Genomic DNA, 20197 nt, shown 5'->3' on the forward strand with positions numbered 1-20197 from the left:
TGAAACAACCACACTGTCTTTTTCCAGAGCAGCCTGTATTTCTCCTGAGGTTACCTGTGGGTTTTTCTTTGTATCCCGAACAATTCTTCTGTGGCTGAAATCTTTCTTGGTCTACCTGACCTTGGCTTGGTATCAAGAGATCCCTGAATTTTTCACTTCTTAATAAGTGACTGAACAGTACTGACTGGCATTTTCAAGGCTTTGGATATCTTTTTATATCCTTTTCCATCTTTATAAAGTTCCATTACCTTGTTACGCAGGTCTTTTGACAGTTCTTTCTGCTCCCCATGGCTCAGTATCTAGCCTACTCAGTGCATCCACGTGAGAGCTAACAACTCATGGACTATTTATACACAGACACTAATTGCAATTTAAAAAGCCACAGTTGTGGGAAATTAACCTTTAATTGCCATTTAAACCTGTGTTTGTCACCTTGTGTGTCTGTAACAAGGCCAAACATTCAAGGGTATGTAAACTTTTGATCAGGGCCATTTGGGTGATTTCTGTTACCATTATGATTTAAAAAGGAGCCAAACAACTACGTGATAATAAATGGCTTCATATATCACTATCCTTAAATAAAGACCAAAAGATCAATGCCAAAATTTCACAATTTCTGCCAGGGTATGCAAACTTTTGAGCACAACTGTATATATATATATATATATATATATATATATACACACTACCGGTCAAAAGTTTTGAAACACTTGACTGAAATGTTTCTCATGATCTTAAAAATCTTTTGATCTGAAGGTGTATGCTTAAATGTTTGAAATTAGTTTTGTAGACAAAAATATAATTGTGCCACCATATTGATTTATTTCATTATAAAACTAAAACTTAATAAAAAAAATAAAACAAAATAAAAAAATAAAACGTTTTTGAAATTGATGACTTGGACCAAATAATAAAGAAAAGCAGCCAATTAGTGCCCAACATAGATGGGAACTCCTTCAATACTGTTTAAAAAGCATCCCAGGGTGATACCTCAAGAAGTTGGTTGAGAAAATGTCAAGAGAACATGTCTGCAAATTCTAGGCAAAGGGTGACTACTTTGAAGATGTTAAAATATAACACAGTTTTGATTTATTTTGGATTTTGTTTAGTCACAACATAATTCCCATAGTTCCATTTATGTTAATCCATAGTTTTGATGATTTTACTATTATTCTAAAATGTGAAGAAAAAAAAATATTATAATAATTATAATAAAGAATGAGTGTTTCAAAACTTTTGACCAGTAGTGTGTGTGTGTGTGTGTGTGTGTGTGTGTGTGTGTGTGTGTGTGTGTGTATATATATATATATATATATATATATATATATATATATATATATATATATATATATATATAGTTGAAAAGTATTATATTTTCATTTGATTAAAGCTGTACAGTATGTATGTGATTAAACACAATTTGTTCATAACATTTAATTAAAACTAATTTAATTGAATCCAGAAAATTAAAACAGAAATTGCATAATTTGTATCTATAAGACTTTATGCAGTTCTTTTAGAAAAGTAATTTTCTGTGTAATTTCATCAAAAACCTAAGGTTTTTTTATTTGTTGCCTAAGTATCGAGTTAGTTTCGATACCGAGGTACAAGGGCTGGTATCGCACCAAAGCCAAAGTTTTGGTATCGGAGCAACCCTACAGACAAGAAATTATTTAGGACACTTTTGAAAAGACCAGCATTTCTGGACACCAGCATTTTTGTTTTGGATGCTGGTCCCCATCAAGGAATGCTCATGTCCCCACCAGATTCATAACTACCTTAACCAGCAAGACTTCCTAAGCAAACCAGTTTTACCAAAAAGACCATGCATTTTTTGCTGGTGATCACCAGCTAGACCAGCACTAACCAGAATAAACTAGCATGGAAATTCATGCTTGCCTTTTTAGCAGGGGAGAAATAGAGAGGGGATGGGATCGGGACACAATGCGGGTAAGATTTGAACCTGCATCTATCTCATGAGCACTCCAGCTCAACATGTTTGCGGAAACATGCTCTTAACTGCTAAGCAACAGCCCTGACAGCTTCATGCACCACAGCGACTGTGTTTTCTGTTGTTTGACATTAGTTTGTGCTGGTGTAAGCATTACAGTGCTGAATACAAGAGGTTTAACAAGCAGAAATCTTTGATAGACCAGATGGCTAGACAGATAGTCAACCTCAGTTTAACCTTACGGCACCAGCACACTTTTAATATGAGCGTGTGTGTGTTGGTTAATTTTGCAGTATTTTATGTTTGTTCCATTCTGTATTTTTATATTTTACATTATTTTGTGTTGCTGACTGCACAGTGGTCCCAGTAAAGTATTTGGACACTTTTGCACACTTAGGTCACACTTTAAATTATTCTTTATAATTATTGTCTTAAAGTGAATTTCAATTCCAGTCAGTTCCCCTCAAGTTAACACAGGTGTCCCTGTGGACTAATGTTCCACAGAGTTTGACAACCAGAAAGTGTCAAAATATTGTCCTAACTTTAAAACTTTATCTAGTCTTTTATAATTTTAATATTAAAAAAACTTTGCATGTGAAATATTTTGCTTGAAAAATGTGTTGTGCTACATTCCTTAAAAATAAGCCACAGGGGTTAATATTTTATTATAAAGTGCAAATACATTCAAACATTTTTAATAATGGCTTAATTGTCCAAATAAGTTGTGGCACCATTGTGCAGTATGTCTAACACACTGGCTATTTTGCATGCTTTAAAAACACTACAGATTAGAGGCGTGTTCACAGTACGTCAGCTCCTTTGCCCTCGTTGACCTGCTCACTACATCACTCTTTCTATGTACATGTGTATAAATGCATTTGAAAGCAATAACTGAAGTCGGTGAACCCGAGACGAGAGTGCATCACTGTGTGTGTGAGACTGCGTGTCCCCTAAATGACCCCGGCTCTCAATCTGGCTCCAGGCAGTTTATTAAGGGATTAACGGGCTAGTGGTTGTCAGTGTCCTCATGTGGCATTGCTTCCTCCAGCTCGTGACACCTGGGCACACTACTTCACCCCCCACCCCAACACACATATGTACACTAACACACTGTAAAAATGCACTGTACTCACACTCAATCTAGGTCAGAGCCTGACAACAAAACTCGGACAGATCCTGCCCAGTAACACTCTCTGTTAATGGGAGGGGTGGAGGTCACCCGGCCAGCCCACAATCTATTGCTCCCTTGTCCCCGGCAAGACAAAATTCATTTGATTACACCCCTTCACCCCACCCCCAGCTGTCTGATCAAGCTTGGCTACCTCTAAGAAGCATATGCCATCTACTGCTCAGCTGTATATAACCTACTGTCAGACATCTGATCTGATAAGAGGAACAGGCTAAACTTTGAAACATACTGGAAGTTCTGCAAGAATTTTTGGCATTTTTTATTCACCAGGAATTTTTATTGCTCAGAGGTTTCTCTTGTATGGCTTCTGAAGGAGATTTATTTGATATCTCAGTTATGTTTCAATGAAGGATGAACTTTGTCTAAGATGTTCCTCTTGAAATTTTTTGGGAGAAATCAAAATAGAAGCAAAAAAGACAATTTTTGACATACTGTAAAAGGATAGAGCTATAAAATTAATGTGGATAGCATAGTGTGGTCTCCAAATTACAGAATTTGGAATTAGGCATGTCATAAAATATCAATATATATCGATTATTGGTCGTCACAAGGCATCAATATATTACCATTAGCCGACATTTAAATTAGAAGCCTAATTTGCATGCTTTCCAACTCACTCATTTGGGCTTCTGTTGAATGTCTGGCTTAATAGCGTTTGGAGCCCACAAGAGTGAGATATAACATTTACTGAAGCAGGTCGCAGGGCAAAGGTATCAAAACATAGGATGGGTATTTTAGAGCTCCTTGCACAGGACACATAAACACAAAATTTTCAAAGTTTTTTCTACTTGTTCAAGAATGAAAGTGATGTTGATGAGTTTGCAGGTTATTGAAACTGAAAATTGGTTTAACTGCGCAAACTGAATGATTACAAATTATTATAAAATTTCTCTGCATGTATCTTGAATAGGTCTTTCATTCAAGCTGTCAAACCACAAAAATACTTGTAACTAAAAATACATTGTGTAGGCTGTATACTACAATATATCATCCACTGATGGCTAGAGTAATAATCTTTGTCCTTTGATAATGATTTAGGTTGAATTTAATGGAAAACTATGAGAGTTACGCTCCGTGGCGCTGCAGATTTTTGAGCAGCCTCGAGAGACGGCAAGAGCGTGCTGTGTATGTACCTTCATAGAAAATAATTATTTAGAATTTAAGAATGCTCCATGTCGTGCGCCAGAAACGTCCGGTGTGCAACCCCCTTTAATTTACCTTGCCTCTCACACTTTACTAAAGTTGTGTTGAGATATATGTTTGAAAACATAAAGACTACTGTGCAATGAGCAGCCCTATTTATATCTGAAAAAATCGTGATATTTATATCAATAATCATCGGGAAAAACTTTTCTATTATCGATGCCTGAAAAAGGCATCGATCCCAAGCCTATTTGGAATAGTTAGTTGAGAAATGTTAAAATGTTCATAAGAGTTCACATTGAAATCTCTAACATTTGATTGCAGTGTTTGATATTTTTGGAAAATCTAGGTACGTTTGAGACATTGTTGAGACCTCTACTATAACTGTAGAGAGACACATGTTATATTAATAGGATCTTTTTTTTTTTTTTTTTTTTTTTTTCAGGAGAAAAATCTGAGAAGCAAGAGGTTTAAGCAGGGGTCTCCATATGATCTCCATTTGTCATGTGGGCGAAACATCTTAGATCTTATCTGTAATTTTCTCATGATTATGCAGAGACAACTTTAAGTAAGCAATTTATAGGTTGATTTCATCATGGCACTATCAAAACATTGCTCTGTTTTTAACATGACGACCAGCCTGACTCAGCAACGTTGGCTCAACCAACAGCATGAGTATGGGGGAGGGCTGTATGTTTGGATGACCAATGGAAGACAGGAGAGTGTTCAGGAAACCTGTTTGAAAATAGAATATCGAAACAGCAGAAATAATAAAACTAATATGCTAGTATGCTATTCTGAACATAGCCTATCATTATTTTTGCATTTGGTGCCACTAGTAGTGCAGAAATTATGTACTTTAGCTTTAAACAAAGGGAACAGACCTCTTTATTTTCCTATATCAAAAAGTCTGAGTGAGTTTACAAGAGCTGGTTTTCATTAAAATAACTGCAAGGCCTATGAGCTCACTGACTGACTGTCTTGTTTGTCCTTTCATGATGCTGGCATCTTGACTAAGCTTGTGTTTTAGGCTAATGATAGAAAGTTCTTGAAACCTTCAGATGTTTGTAAATATACTGTCAAGCTCAACTCTCATTATTGTGTTCTGTACAACACCACAGCATTTATGACCACAAAATGTACACAAACACACACATGCCCTGGGTATTTAGCCCAACCTGGTTATAAAGTGAATCTGAATTGTTTTTGTAGTTTGGCGTTTGTTCGATTTATTTTTTGTCCATGTTTTTTTAAGAGTTGGACTAGGAATTAATTGGTGGGAGGAGGACTGTAATAGCTTTTTACCTCCTCTTTTGGGCCCTGCCATAGCAGTGAGTAAGAAAAAATCATTCTGCCTCATTTTGACCAGACTTTAAACTTTTCTGAAGCCAAATTATTGACATCTGCTTCAATTTTAACTGACTTTGGTAAAAGCCTTATCTCAATGATGCCCTCGTCTCACTAGTAGTTTAGAAGTCAAATGAGTCACAAAGCAGATAAAAAGGCTAAAATTAATACATTGCACATGACCATGAGTTGAGGTCGGCCAGATAGCTTTTGGGTAACAAAATCTTGCCTCGTTGATTTGTTAATAACTTTTAACAAATACAGTATTGGTTTCAAAGTATAGTGCTATGCTAGGGTGTTGCTCTGTGGTTGCTAAGGTGTTCTGGGTGGTAACTAGGATATTATTAGGTGGTTGCTTACTCAAAAGAACAAAAGTCAAAAGGGCCAACCCACATGTTTCTATGATAGTTTGGTCCTGCAAGTCTTTGTTGTCTGCTCTTACTTTATTTCACCTTTATTGTAATTGTATTAAAAGATTCCAATCCCATTATTTTTATCTATTCATTTCATTTAGTTAAAATGGGGATTACTAGCATTACTAGGGATTACTTTGTTTTCTTTTTTATTTCAGAGAATAACAAAGACACTTGCCTCCAGAAAGCCATGGTGAAGGCAGAGCCTATGGAAGTGGACCCGCCCACTGAATTAGCCCCACCCTCCTCTCATCTGCTGGGCTTCAGCACTTTAGGGGCATGTGAAAAGAAGGAACCAACGGTCAACCTCCCAGATCCTTTGCTCCGCCCCAAAAATGACCTCTTCTCCCAGGACATATCAGTCAAAATGGCCTCTGAGCTGCTTTTCAAACTGTCTGGTAAGTCGAAATAGAGGGTGGATATTACTTTTCTTCAGAAAGGCCATGTTTACACCTAGTATTAAGATCTGTCTTAGGTGATTGGATCACAAGTGGTCAGATGAGATAGATTGCTGTTTACACCTGGTAGTAACATTTGTTTCAAATGTGTCTTTTTTGACCCCTTCCACAATATAAAGATAGAAATTCACTAATGTAGCACTAATTCAAGTAACGTTTCCCAAAGTCTAAGTGGAAGTTTGACTAATTGAAAGAACTAGTCCCCACATAGGCTGCATATTCACTGCAGTGGGCATTAAATCTCTATAACTCTCATCCTCCACAATATTAATCTGCCGGTAGACTGTGACTATCCACTTTGTTACAGAAATCGTGAAGCTGCGTTAATGATTCGCGTCAGAGCGACAACGCCAGCGCCGCGCACCGTTTTGAACTCACCGTGAAAAGTGCTTGCAAACAAACACACAAAGGCTGAAATATACTTGATTTCTATCACAAGTCAAGTAGCATGTTACAACAGTACCGCCCATATAATGTCTATGGGACCGCCACGCTGTACAAGCCTGTAGTCTACTCTTAGCTTGTAGAAGGGCTGTGGCGCTGTGGTGTGTGCATCAGTGTAATGTCTCCGGGTGGACACATTACAAAGGTTCCGCCCTTCACACCAGTATTTATGCTGTATTAACGGTTAATGTGTTAATCACGATTAAGAAAAATTAACGCGTTAAACCTTTTTAACTAATCGCATGCGCTAACGTTTTAATTCTGACAGCTCTAATTTTTTGTCATGTGATGCAGTCATGTGATCCATTCAACCTAAAACAATCAAGATGGCGGCCATGTTGTAGCTGCGTTGTTGTGCCCAAAATTAACTTTGATAGTGTTATTAAAGATAAATGTTACTTTGTACAACCTTCACATTGCATTCCTTCAAAGGTGACGGGAAGTTTACTAGAAACTGATGTTTGTAGACAGAACAGAAGGACAATTGCTTTTCAGACCATACATGGAATGGCAATTTTTCGCATGCGCAGTAAAAGGATTTCAGAGTTTTCATATGTTTCTGTGTGGACGAGAAACTTTTGGAAAATTCTCAAAAACGGCAGTGTAGACAGAGAGCGTTTCGAAAACGAAAACACAGTTTTCAAATATATACAGATTAATGTGGACATAGCTAAGTATGCGGCCCTTTGATGTTATCAGGAATGCATTAGGGCAGATTAGCTTGTACACTGTTGCCTACCTCTGAATGTGGTTTAAGTGATCCAATTTCTAAATGTTTTAGATCACGTTCACAAAAGCATTTAGCGCTTTCCACTTGGGATCGAATAACCCAAGACGGATCTTACTAACAGATGTAAATGGGGACCAAGACTGTTCATTTTTAACGTACTCTTTGTTGCGAGAGTCTTCAGGTTTTCTTCTCCATCTTGCACTGACACACTAGAGAGTGGAAGAATATTTGTGGTGTTAAATGATGGCAGGATTGAGCTTTGCTTCCAAGCATATTCTTAGGATTAGCAGAGACAAACCTGCCCCCAGGGCTCCTCGCTGCCAGCTACGGTTCTTTTTAAATGCCATCTAGCACCTAGGAAGCCACAAAAAAAATCCACTCCCCACTCACACACACATATATACACAACCCTCACACACACGCCATTCACACCCTAACAACCCCCCCACCCCCCATCCCCACGAGAGTGGTGTGTAGCTGCACAGTGTGTATGTATAACCCATCAACCCTCGACTCCCTCAGATTGTTCTCAAACATTCTGGCTCAAGCACACTCGGTTTCACACACTTCCCTTGTCTTTCTCTCTCTTTCTCTCCCTCTCTTGCATCGTCATGGCAACACAGAGAACCCTTTCATCCTCTGTGAGCCGTGTGACCGAGAGGGTGTCAAGGAAAGGGAGCTTAGGAAGTGCCACCCAGGGAGCAAGGTCATTACCAGACCACCAGAATAGAGAGAGACAGACAGATAGATAGACATATCAGAGATACTGTTCTCTTTTGCCATGCATTTTGTCCATTTTAAATGCAGTTCAGCAAAACAATGGGTTAAACATGTTTCTGATGCAATGCTGTGGATTAATGGTCATTTGTTACCTATTTCAAAATTGAGTTATTGCTTAAAGTTCTCCCAAAAATGAAAATTCTGTCATCATTTACTCACCCTCATGTAGTTCCAAACCTGTATGACTTTCTTCTGTGGATCATAAAAGGAGATGTTAAGCAGAATGCAAGCCTCAGTAACCATTCACTTTCATTGAAGAAGGAAAGTCATACAAGTTTAGAATGAGGGTGAGTAAATTATGTCAAAATGTTTTTGGGTGAACTTTTCATTTAATTCAGATTCTAATTCACATATTTACATGTACTGGTTACAACATTTGTTTCACAATCATTTGTCCTTTTGTTTTTTTTATCAGTTATTAAATTAAAAGTGGTCAAAAGTGCAATGAAATTATCATTTTAGGTTGTAACTATGGCACCACTTTAAGCTTGCTAAAAAAATAAATAAAAAAAAATTAAGGCAGCAAATAAACTTGTTTACAATTGCAGTCTGTTGACTTTTTGTTTTGTTTTGTTCACAATGTACTGTGTTTCTGTCTTTTTCAGAGAAAGTAAGTAAAGCTCACGAAAACAAAGACAATGCATCTTTCGGTATACACAGGTAGGTTGTTGTGCACCTGTTCTGCTGATTATTCAACTAGCTGCCAGCATTCTAGCTTCTCACATTTAGTTAATCAGAGTGACTCTAACTGTGGTGCTGTGTGTTTCTAGCCCTTTCGTAGATGACCGCTTTAGACAATCACCTTTCAGCACACGCTCCAAGAGCTCTTCTCCAGCTGAAGCCGGCTCTTCAAGCAGAGTTGCCCAGCAAGGTGAGCCCCTATCCTCCATGCTAGCCAAGACCCTGTACTCACCCACACCTACACAGATCTAAGCATATGAGAAGGGTTTTTATAGTTTTTATTTATTTATTTAGTTTTTTATTTAGTTTTCTACTCTGTTATTTTCAAGTTGTCCTTTTATTTTAATTAAGTTTTAATTATTATTATTATTATTTTATTTTTTAAGTTTTAAAGGAAAAGTCTGGGTTCAATACAAGTTTAGCTCTATTGACAGCATTTATGACATAATATTGAATACCACAAAATTTTTATTTGACCCGTCCCTCCTTTTCTTTTAAAAAATCTAAAATCTGGGTTACAGTGAGGCACTTACAATGGAAGTGAATGGGGTCAGTCCGTAAACATTAAAATACTCACTGTTTTACAAGTATAGCCACAAGACATAAACAATATGCGCGTTAACATGATTTTAGCATAATAAAATCACTTACTAACCTTTTCTGTGTAAAGTTATATCCAATTTTATAACTTCGTTGCCATGACGATGTAATGTCAGCAAACCCTAAATCCCAAAAATGACTGTAAAAATTATGATTTAAACAATTTTAAAGCTCAAATAATACATGAGTTTTAACATAAGAATTAATGTAAGTGCTTTTATAAAATTATAAGCTTTAGATTTCTGCTTTTAAACCCTCCAAAAATTGGCCCCATTAACTTCCATTGTAAGTACCTCACTGTAACCTCGAGTTTTGTTCTACTTTTTTTTTTTAAAGATAAGGAGGGGCGAGTCGAAATAAATTTTTGTGGTATTCAGTAATGTAATACAAATGCTGTCGATTGAGTTAACTTGTAGTGAACACGGAATATTCCTTTACGTTTTAATCTTTCAGTATAATAAAGCAATATCACACGAACAAGAGTTCTGTTGTTCCATATATCAGCACAGAGCTGTAATTCTTTTATACAACAGTTCAACAAACAATAAATAATATGAAATAGTTAAATAATAATAGTTAGTTCGTGCATTTCTTTTCCACCATCAAAAAGAGTTCCAAAAGAAGCCAAACCATCATGCACAACTCCTGTCTCTGAACTGTTCTCAAAACTCTGTATTGAACTAGTGGTGTTTTGTTTGTAAACAAATCAGTGTTTTTGAATAAATATATTAAGTGGATGAACCGTTCTTGATCACTTCCAATGTTTCGCTGCTAATCGGGTCTGTGGGGCGAATTCACTAAACAGTTGCATCACTTTTGCGCATAGTATTATAGCGCAAAAAGTTGTGTTTTATTCACTAACCCAATCTAGTTTAATTAGCGCTAAAATGATGGTGTGTCTTAAGTAATTGTCATTCCTTTCCACGCCCTCTTTCTGTGTATATTAGGCTCATTATAGATTGCGCTTCATTCACAAAAATTGCCATTTACGTTGCGTAATTACCACCAGATGAAAGGTGGTAAAATGAATTTTATTTAAAAGAGATGTTTGTGTAGATTTTCTGTCAGTTATTTGAGCAATAATTCATCCAGTAATGATTAAATGATGGAGAAGGCCGTTATAACCTGGCATATATCCAGATGCGCAGTGAAGCAGCATGTTTAAGAGATGATTCATGTGTCTGGATCACAGTGATGCTGTACAGTCCCAGCAGAGTGTGTCAGATTGCGGCGGTCTGCTGCATCCTTCGCTATATAGCGCTCAGAATCAGCCCGCAAGATCAGAATTGCACAAGCAAATTGCATTCAGCAGCATTTTGTGGACGTGATTACGGTGTTGCCTGATCTGCATAATTCTTAAATCAGCGCAGACAGCATGTGCAAATAACCAGATCTTTTACCAGGCACAATTAATTCTTAATGAATTCCCTCAAGTTTTTTAATGAAGCAGTTACAATTTATTTGCCCTTTTGTCGCCACCTACTGGTATAAATATGCGATCTCCAGAATTGGTCACTGAACAAATCAGTGAATGAAATCCTTGCCACTATATGGAAAGCCATGAACAAGGAGAAGCAGAGTGATACAAATAGTAAAGTGTCCCTGTGCTGAGCGTCCCAATCTGATTTGAGGAACGGAAGTAACTGTTGTGTAATTAGTTTCTAATATAGTTGTAATATTCAAGGGCTGTCAAAGTTAATGTGGTAACTGAAATAATTTAAATATGTTTAACAGCACTACATTTTTCTACCATTTTTGACGATGTAGTTGCATGTTCTTGTTTAATGAAGGGGGATTGTATTTCAAATTTCATAATATACAGTGTTAGTGGTCATTTTTAATGTATTTTAGTTAGTTTTTGAGTCATGAAAATGTATCTTAGTTTAGTATATGTTTTTTTTTTTTTTTTTTTCCAACTATGTTGTTTTTATTTCAGTTAATAACATTTTTCATTTAGTTTTTGTTAACTATAATAACCCCCCCCCCCCCAGCTTTGTGACCACTGCACTGGGCAGCTGGCACTCCTTGCCTCCCTCTACTGGCCCCTCTGGCAAAGGGTAATTAGTTTGCACTTGCCTGGACCGATTCCCTAAACCAGTTAATGAAAAAATGATTGGGTTTTTCGTGTCCAGGGTTAGTGAAAGTTAATTCACTACACACTCAGACATGTGTTCTTTCTTACACACAAACTGAACATGCATGAATCACATAAGAATGGCCATGACCCTTGTCTGCCTCTTTATCTCTCTCTCTTTCTCCCTCACTCTCTCTCCCTTCTTATTTTGCAGTTTGCTAAGTGTCCAACACCTTATAACCTGGTGTGGGTAGTAACTCCCACTCCTTAGTCAAGACAAAGAGCTCTCATTTTGTATTGCTATATTTAACCGAACAGTCAGTGATTGAAAAAATAAATGGCTGTAAATAGTTTTGTATTCATGCCATATTTGGTCATATTTGATAAAAACAATTGTCATTATATTGTTTTTGACTGTGTCAGATAAATGTAAATCTTGTATATTTTTCACTTAATTGCATGTTAGTTTACTTAAGTTCATTGTGCCTGTGTCATCTTTTATGTAGGTGTGTGTGTGTTTGTGTGTGTCTGCACTTGCTTAGCAATAGTTTGGGGACAAATTTGTACACAAAAGTGAGCCAAATCAGACAAAACCTCCCTTTGGGGACTTAGATTCATACATAAATGAAAAATATTTTTTTTTAATAATGCAGAAAGTTTTCTGTTAGGGTTAGGTTAAGGGTGTGGGTTAGTGTTAGTGTATAGTAGCTATAGTTATATAAAAACAGTAGAAGCCTATGGTATGTCCCCATTTAGAAAGCTGAGCAAACAGAGGATGTGTGCAGTAGCAGTCTCCTCTATTTCTAATAACTCTAATCAAACCATTAACCACTTTAAGGCATTGATGTAGATGCTCTAGTGACTCAATTAAACATCATGACATTTGCTTTTTTTTTTGCAGGGTCACGAACTCTGTAACCCTAATTTTTGACCCCATGCTTAGCATGGCCAACTTCCAAACTTGTTATTTTGTGTACACCTTTTAAAGAAATAGTTCACCAAAAAGTGATAATTCTCTCATTGTGTACAGTACTCTGTGCATGTATCAAGCATGAGGAATACTAATCAAGCTTGAACTCATGACTGCCAAAAAGACTACAGATGGCAAGATTTAAAGTGGAAAAAGTTAGGGCTGGGAATTGCCACAGACCTCCCGATTCGATATTACATTGATATTTCCCAGCCGATTCGATATGTAATGCAATATTGCGATTCTGTGAGTATTGCAATTTGATGTTTTGATATAAAAACTTAAAAAGATAAAAAAAACGTCCTGGTTACTTTCGTAACCTCCGTTCCCTGATGGAGGGAACGAGACATTGTGTCGATGTAGTGACACTAGGGGTCACTCTTGGGAGCCCCAAGCTTTTTGAAAAAAGGCCAATGGGAATTGGCGAGTGGAATTTGCATGTCACTCCCCCGGACATACGGGTATAAAAGGAGCTGGTATGCAACCACTCATTCAGGTTTTGTGCTGAGGAGCTGAGACAAGGTCCCGGCCATTTCAGCGGGTAGTTCGGCATTGTGGCAAGAGGGACACAACGTCTTGTTCCCTCCATCAGGGAACGGAGGTTACGAAAGTAACCAGGACGTTCCCTATCTGTCACTCACTCGACGTTGTGTCGATGTAGTGACACTAGGGGTCCCTATACAAAACACCACGACTACTGAACTGTGTTACGTGGACTAGCGGTGTGAGACAGGCAGACCTCTGTGTGCCTCATAGCCAGCACACCAGGCCATCGACTGCCCAACAAATAGGGACAGGCTAGCCCAGCCGTGGCCTCTTTTCCTCTTTTTTTCTCCCCAAAATGAGTAGAATTTGTTAACCGACTGGGGGCCATAAACGTCTACGTCGGGGGTGTGTCACTGCCAAGGGGAAGACCACACCCCACCCAGAGAAGAGGGGGGGGGGGGGGGGTATTTCGAGTGGAAATACGTCACATGGTCTTACCGAGTCTTGTCGGAAGTATGTCATGTGGAGAAGTCGCCTGGTAGGTCCTACCCAAGGGGGATGAGTTTCTACAAGCATGGTGACTGGGGGCAGAGGGGCTCTGCCCAAGGAAGACACAGTTTACCGACAGGGAAACGATTTAGCGGAAGATATCACATGGGGTCACCTATGGGGAACCAGCGCATGTGGAGCACCTACCCCAGTACAGGGCTTAGTTAGCACATGTACTGGGCCGGCAGCGAGTTTCTTCGCAAACTCGTCTGCCACAGGGCTAAGGAGAAAAATCATACAGGGATCACAACTTGTGAACACAACTGGGAGTCAAAGGCGCACGCCTTCACCTCATGGGAGGGGAAAGGCGCTATACGCAAGTGGTACACCCAGCCAGCTGTCCCGGAACTTACCTGTTCAGACCTGACAACATACGGGACGAAACCAGCTCAACCCGGAGATTATAGAACCTCGCAAAGGTGTTGGGTGTCGCCCAGCCCGCTGCTCTGCAGATGTCTGCCAAAGAGGCGCTAATGGTCAGGGCCCAGGAGGCCGCTACACTCCTAATAGAGTGGGCTCGTAGCACCACGGGGGGCGGCACGTCCTGGGCATGATATGCCATTACGATGGCGTCAATGACCCAGTGGGCTGTTTGGAGACAGCGCTTCCTTTCCGCTGTCCACCAAAGCAGACAAAGAGCTGCTCGGAGCTTCTAAAGCTCTGTGTGCGATCCAAATAGATGCGTAAAGCACGCACCGGACACAGCAACACAGCAACTCAAGCTCAGCTGACTCCAGGGTCTCAAAGGGGGCTCCCCGTAGACCCCGAAGGACTACAGGGAGGTCCCATGAGGGGATGAGACGCGGTCTGGAGGGATTCAACCTCCTAGCGCCTCTTTTTTGAGTGAAGTATTCCTTAAGAACCTCATGCATCAACATCAACCATCATGGACAGAGAGAAAAAAAAGACCAGCTTAGACCAGCAGGAATTTTGGTGCACAGTGGTTTATGCTGGTTAGCTAGTGGTCTGGTCCTTGACTGTACTGATAATGAAATTCCCATCACGCATAATGTGCAAAAGATTAAACTGAACATGGAAAATCGGAGTATTCTTTGGCCTTAAGTCTTCTGAAGGTATACAAAAAACTAATTTAGGTAAAATCCTGACATTCATTGTGCAGTCGTAATCGTTTTGTTTAGCGCTAAAAGCAATGCAAGTTCTAACGTGAACACACGTGGCACTGTGAGCAAGCTTCTCTCATGCACTCATGGACTACTTTTATGATTCTTTTGGTTCCTTTGTAAAGCTTTAAAAGTGAGTCACTATCAGCTGCTTTTATATTGAAAAGACAGACTGGAATATTAAAAAATATATATTTTTGTGATGTACAGAAGAGAGAAAGTCATAGAGGTTTGGAATGACATGAGGGTGAATAAATTATGACAGAATTGGGAACTATTCCTTTAAGAAAACCTTTGTGGGGACACCAGCATTAAAAACACAGCATATGCTGGCGACAGCCATGCTTTTCTTTTTCAGCAGGAGCATGAGGAGGAGAAGGTAGAGAGAGATTGATAAAAAGGCATCAGCAACAACAAAATGAAGGTATTAGATGATAGTCATAAACATTGCACAGAAAATCATTCACTCATGCACCCCCACTGAGGCATTGTGGGAAGGTGCCATCTTTTCCCTGGCAGTCCCCAGGCTCTGTGTCACACCAGAGCTGTCAGCACCGCATCAAGCCGCAGCGCTGCTTGGTGAGCCATGAGTCAGGCACACAGGTTCTTATGAGTGATGTGACTCAATGGAACCGTGGGCCTCAGGGTGACGAGGCTGATTAAGTGTCCTGTGTTGCTTTTCAAAACTTGCATACACTGTATAGATTGAAGCAGAGGGCAAAACACCCACAGTAGTTTTAATTAAAGCTCATGTACAGTGCAGGTCAGTGTGGGGGATGGCTGGGAGATGCCACACACATGGCACAGTTATTTAATTATGTGGTTAAGCCATGCTTATTCATGCTGGTAGTGTGGCACTACTAATCAAGTTGAAGCTCTAAGGTTTAATGTATTGAAACATAATACATTAATTTGAAATTTGGCATCAACAAGTGCTTAAAAGTGTCAAAGGTACAATATCGCTGTTGAAACGTCTAGCTTAGACCAGCATGAATTTTCATGATAGTTTATGCTGGTTTGGCACTGGTCTAGCTGGTAGACCAGCCATGTTGTTCACCAGTAAAAAATGCTGGTCAACCAGCTTGGTCTTTCTGATGAATTAGATGACCATTGGTGGCTCACTGGTTAAGCTACAGGGTCACCACAGACATGGAAAACTCGGAAATATAAGGAATTTCAAAGTTGTGCTTTCCAGGCCTGGAAAAGTCATAGAAATAAATAATAAAATAAATTAAAAAATCATTGAAATGTAACTTTATTAGGAACACTATACTAATACTGGGTAGGGCCTCCCTTTCCTCTAAAAACTGCCTCAATTCTTCGTGGCATGGATTCCACAAGATGTTGGAAATAGTTTCTGGTCCATGTTGACAATTGCATCATGCAATTTCTGCAGATTTGACAGCTGCACATTCATGCTGTGAATATCCCGTTCTACCACATCCCAAAGGTGTTCTATTGGATTTAGATCCGGTGATTGGGAAGGCCACTGAAGAACAGTGAACTCATTGTTATGTTCATGAAGCCAGTTTGAGACAACTTTTGCTTTGTGACATTGTGCAACATCATGCTGGAAGTAGCCATTAGAAGATGGTTAAATTGTGGCCATGAAGGGATGCACATGGTAAGCAACAATACTCAAATAGGCTGTGGCATTCAAGCGATTATTGATTGGTATTAACAAGCCCAAAGTGTGCCAAGGAAACATTCCCCACACCATTACACCACCACCACCAGCCTGGAATGTTGACACAAGGCAGGTTGGGTACATGGATTCATGCTGTTGGTGCCAAATTCTGACCCTACCATCTGTGTGCCTCAGCAGAAATCGAGATTCATCAGACCAGGCTACTTTTTTCAAGTCCTCAACTGTCCAGTTTTATTGAGCCTGTGCCCACTGCAGACTCAGCCTTCTGTTCTTGGAACCCGACGTGGTCTTCTGCTGTTGTAGCCCATCTGCCTCAAGGTTCGACGTGTTGTGCATTCTGAGATGTTATTCTGCTCACCACAATTCTAAAGAGTGGTTATCTGAGTAACCGTAGCCTTTCTGTTAGCTTGAACCAGTCTGGCCATTCTCCTTGACCTCTCTCATCAAGGCGTTTTCGTCCACAGAACTGCCGCTCACTGCATGTTTTTAGTTTTTGGCACCATTCTGAGTAAACTCTAGAGCAGGGGTAACTCAAGTTCCAAGTGGACCGGTCTCTACATTTCTGTGGAATGTTATGTGGTCATGTGTCTGTCAGTGGGGAGAGAGGAAGCGGTAAGAGCCATCACCTGGTGATTATTGATACTAAACACCTGTGTCTTGTTTCAGTGAGGGCAGAGATGGGCTTGAAAAGGCCGGCAGAACGCCAGAGAGGCAGAGAGAGTACATGCCACACACAACCCCTGAAGCTCCACACTGAAAAGACGTTATACTGACTGAGTTACGTTTGTGTTGACTTTTATCATGGAAGCTGTGTGTGCCAAGTAAAACCTCTTGCTGGAAAGCAATTTTGAGTTAAAATTCTGTAAATAAAATTGGACTTACGTGGACTGCACCGCCGACTCCCGCGTCCTCCTTTCCCCCTGACCACTGACGAATGTTACACTGGTGCCGAAACTGTTATCCGTGCCCTGGCTTGATTACTTAATAACTTTATGAAAATTAAAAAAATAGTAGTATAATAAAATATATTTAAAATAATATTTTTTATATAATCATATAATCGGAAGCAGCGATGAAGCCGCATCTTCTGCTCTCAAAGATGGGGCCCCAGGACGATCCGGAGGCATTTGTGAGTCTGTTTGAGCACTCGGCCACCACCTCCAGCTGGCCGCGAACCCTGTGGGCCCTCCACTAGCTGCCGCTGCTTTCCGGGGTGGCCCAGCTCGTGGTGAAGCAACTACCCACTGAGGACCACCTGGACTACACGAAAATGAAGACATCTGTCCTGCAACGGGTTGGCCGCACCCCAGAACAACACCGCCAGTGGTTCCGCTCCCTCACCCTGAGCAAAGCCGGCCGCCCGTACACCCAGCAGCTCCGTGATGCCTGCCGAAAATGGGTGCTAGCCATTGAAGGCCGCAGCGTGGAAGATTTCATCGAACAGATGGTGCTGGAGCAGTTGACCGTTCACCTGCCCCGAAGAACCGCATGGGTCCAGTGCCATCGCCCCACGTCGGTGGATGACGCCATCCAGCTGGCCCACATGGCAGCCTACCCAGAAGCCGATGAGCAGCAGTCCAGATCTCTCACTCTCTCCCTCTTGCTGCTCGTCCTCCTCTTCTCCCTCCCTCTCGCCCTAAACCCGCTCCCCAGAAACGGGGAGTGTTTCCACCCAAACCGACGCCCCGCTTCCATGGGTTGCACTATGTGCAGGCCCCCTCCCCTACCCCTCTCCGTCGCCCTTCCCAGGATGATGTCTCCGCAGCCACGAGTGCAGCCGGGGAGCCTGGGCCGGTCTGTTGGAGTTGAGGGGAGCTAGGACATGTCCAAGACCGGTGTCCAGTAATGGAGGTGGGGACGTCCCCGATCGAGCTGGGACATACTGCATACCGGTAAGAATTATGGAGCGTACATACCAAGCCCTGGTAGATTCCGGCTGTAATCAAACCTCGATTCACCACGGCTTGGTTCATGACAGGGTTTTGGGTGCAAAACACAAGGTGATGGTGAGGTGTGTGCATGGGGATGTTCAGCACGCAGATATCGGTGTGTATTAGTCCTGGTGGATTATGCAAAGTGATATCCGGAAGCTGTGCCTTTACGCAATATCTCAGCACGCAGTGTTGCGGAGGCACTCTTCAAAATTATCTCCCGGGTGGGGATTCCAAAGGAAATCCTCACCGATCAAGGCACAACCTTTATGTCATGTACACTGCGCAAACTTTATGAATTGCTGGGGATTAAATCGATTCGTACCAGCATTTACCACCCACAAACTGATGGGCTGGTTGAACGATTTAATCGAACCCTGAAAAATATGATTCGTAAGTTTGTACACGAGGACGCTGGGACAAATGGCTGGAACCCCTTATTATTTGCAGTCAGGGAGGTCCCAAAGCCTCCACGGGGTTTTCCCCCTTCGAACTCCTGTATGGACACCGGCCCCATGGGGTGCTTGACATCATACAGGAGGCGTGGGAGGAAGGACCTTCCCAAAGCAAAAATGAAATTCAGTATGTCCTTGATCTTCGAGCAAAGCTACACATGTTGGGTCGGTTGTCACAGGAAAATGTGATCCAAGCTCAAGAGAGACAATCCCGGCTCTATAATAGGGGTGCCCAGCTACGGGAGTTTGCACTGGGAGACAAAGTTCTTGTATTACTGCCCACTTCGAGCTCGAAATTACTCACCAAGTGGCAAGGACCCTTTGAGGTTACACGGCGAGTCGGGGATCTCGATTATGAGGTTAAACGAATGGAAAGAGGCAGAGCACGTCAAATATACCACCTCGACCTCCTTAAATTATGGAGAAAGGCAGTGTCCGTGTCCATGGCGACAGTAGTTCCAGAGAGGGCGGAGCTTGGGCAGGAGGTGAAGTAAAGCCAATCCATTCACCCCGGTCCCTTGTGGAGACCACCTTTCTCCGTCCCAGCTCGCGAAGGTGGCCAAGTTGCAAAAGGAATTTGCGGACGTGTTCTCTCCTCTTCCCGGTCATACGAACCTCATACAACACCATATCGAGACTCCGCCGGGAGTAGTAGTACGTAGTCGGCCATACCGCTTGCCTGAACACAAGAAAAAAGTGAATCGGGATGAATTAGAGGCAATGCTCGAGATGTGGGTAATAGAAGAACCGCAAAGCGATTGGGCCAGCCCGGTTTTTCTCGTACCTAAGAGTGATGGGTCAGTCCGGTTCTGTGTAGATTACTGGAAAGTCAACACGGTGTCTAAATTTGATGCATACCCAATGCCCCGAATTGACGAACTGCTTGATCGGTTGGGTGTGGCTCAATTTTATTAGACACTGGATTTAACAAAGGGGTATTGGTAGATCTCCATATCTTCATTATCCCAAGAAAAAACTGCATTTTCCACACCATTCGGATTACACCAATTCGTCACTCTTCCGTTCGGTTTGTTCGGGGCTCCCGCCACGTTCCAGTGCCTCATGGATAAGATTCTCCGGCTGCACGCCACATACGCCGCTGCCTATTTAGATGACATCATTACATACAGTAACGACTGGCAGAGGCATAAGCAGCATCTGAGAGCCATCCTAAGGTCGCTGAGGTGGGCGGGGATCACGGCAAACCTGAAAAAGTGTGCAATTGGA

General features: G+C 41.1%; 1 protein-coding gene across 6 annotated transcripts in view; it reads left to right on the forward strand.

Annotated features, from left to right (window-relative positions):
- Positions 1 to 20197, forward strand: part of LOC127443875 (zinc finger protein 827-like) — a 121932-nt gene that overhangs the window by 73866 nt on the left and 27869 nt on the right. For all 6 annotated transcript variants that reach the window (XR_007897714.1, XM_051702877.1, XM_051702875.1 and 3 more), the window contains exons 6-8: positions 6202 to 6441; positions 9061 to 9115; positions 9226 to 9326. Coding sequence is in view for 5 of the 6 variants with exons in the window: in XM_051702877.1 (XP_051558837.1) it covers positions 6202 to 6441; positions 9061 to 9115; positions 9226 to 9326 (396 nt within the window). In the remaining variant the exon portion in view is untranslated. The remainder of the gene's footprint in view (positions 1 to 6201; positions 6442 to 9060; positions 9116 to 9225; positions 9327 to 20197) is intronic.

This window comes from Myxocyprinus asiaticus, chromosome 7 (genome assembly GCF_019703515.2).
Source record: "Myxocyprinus asiaticus isolate MX2 ecotype Aquarium Trade chromosome 7, UBuf_Myxa_2, whole genome shotgun sequence".
Lineage (NCBI taxonomy): Eukaryota > Metazoa > Chordata > Actinopteri > Cypriniformes > Catostomidae > Myxocyprinus > Myxocyprinus asiaticus.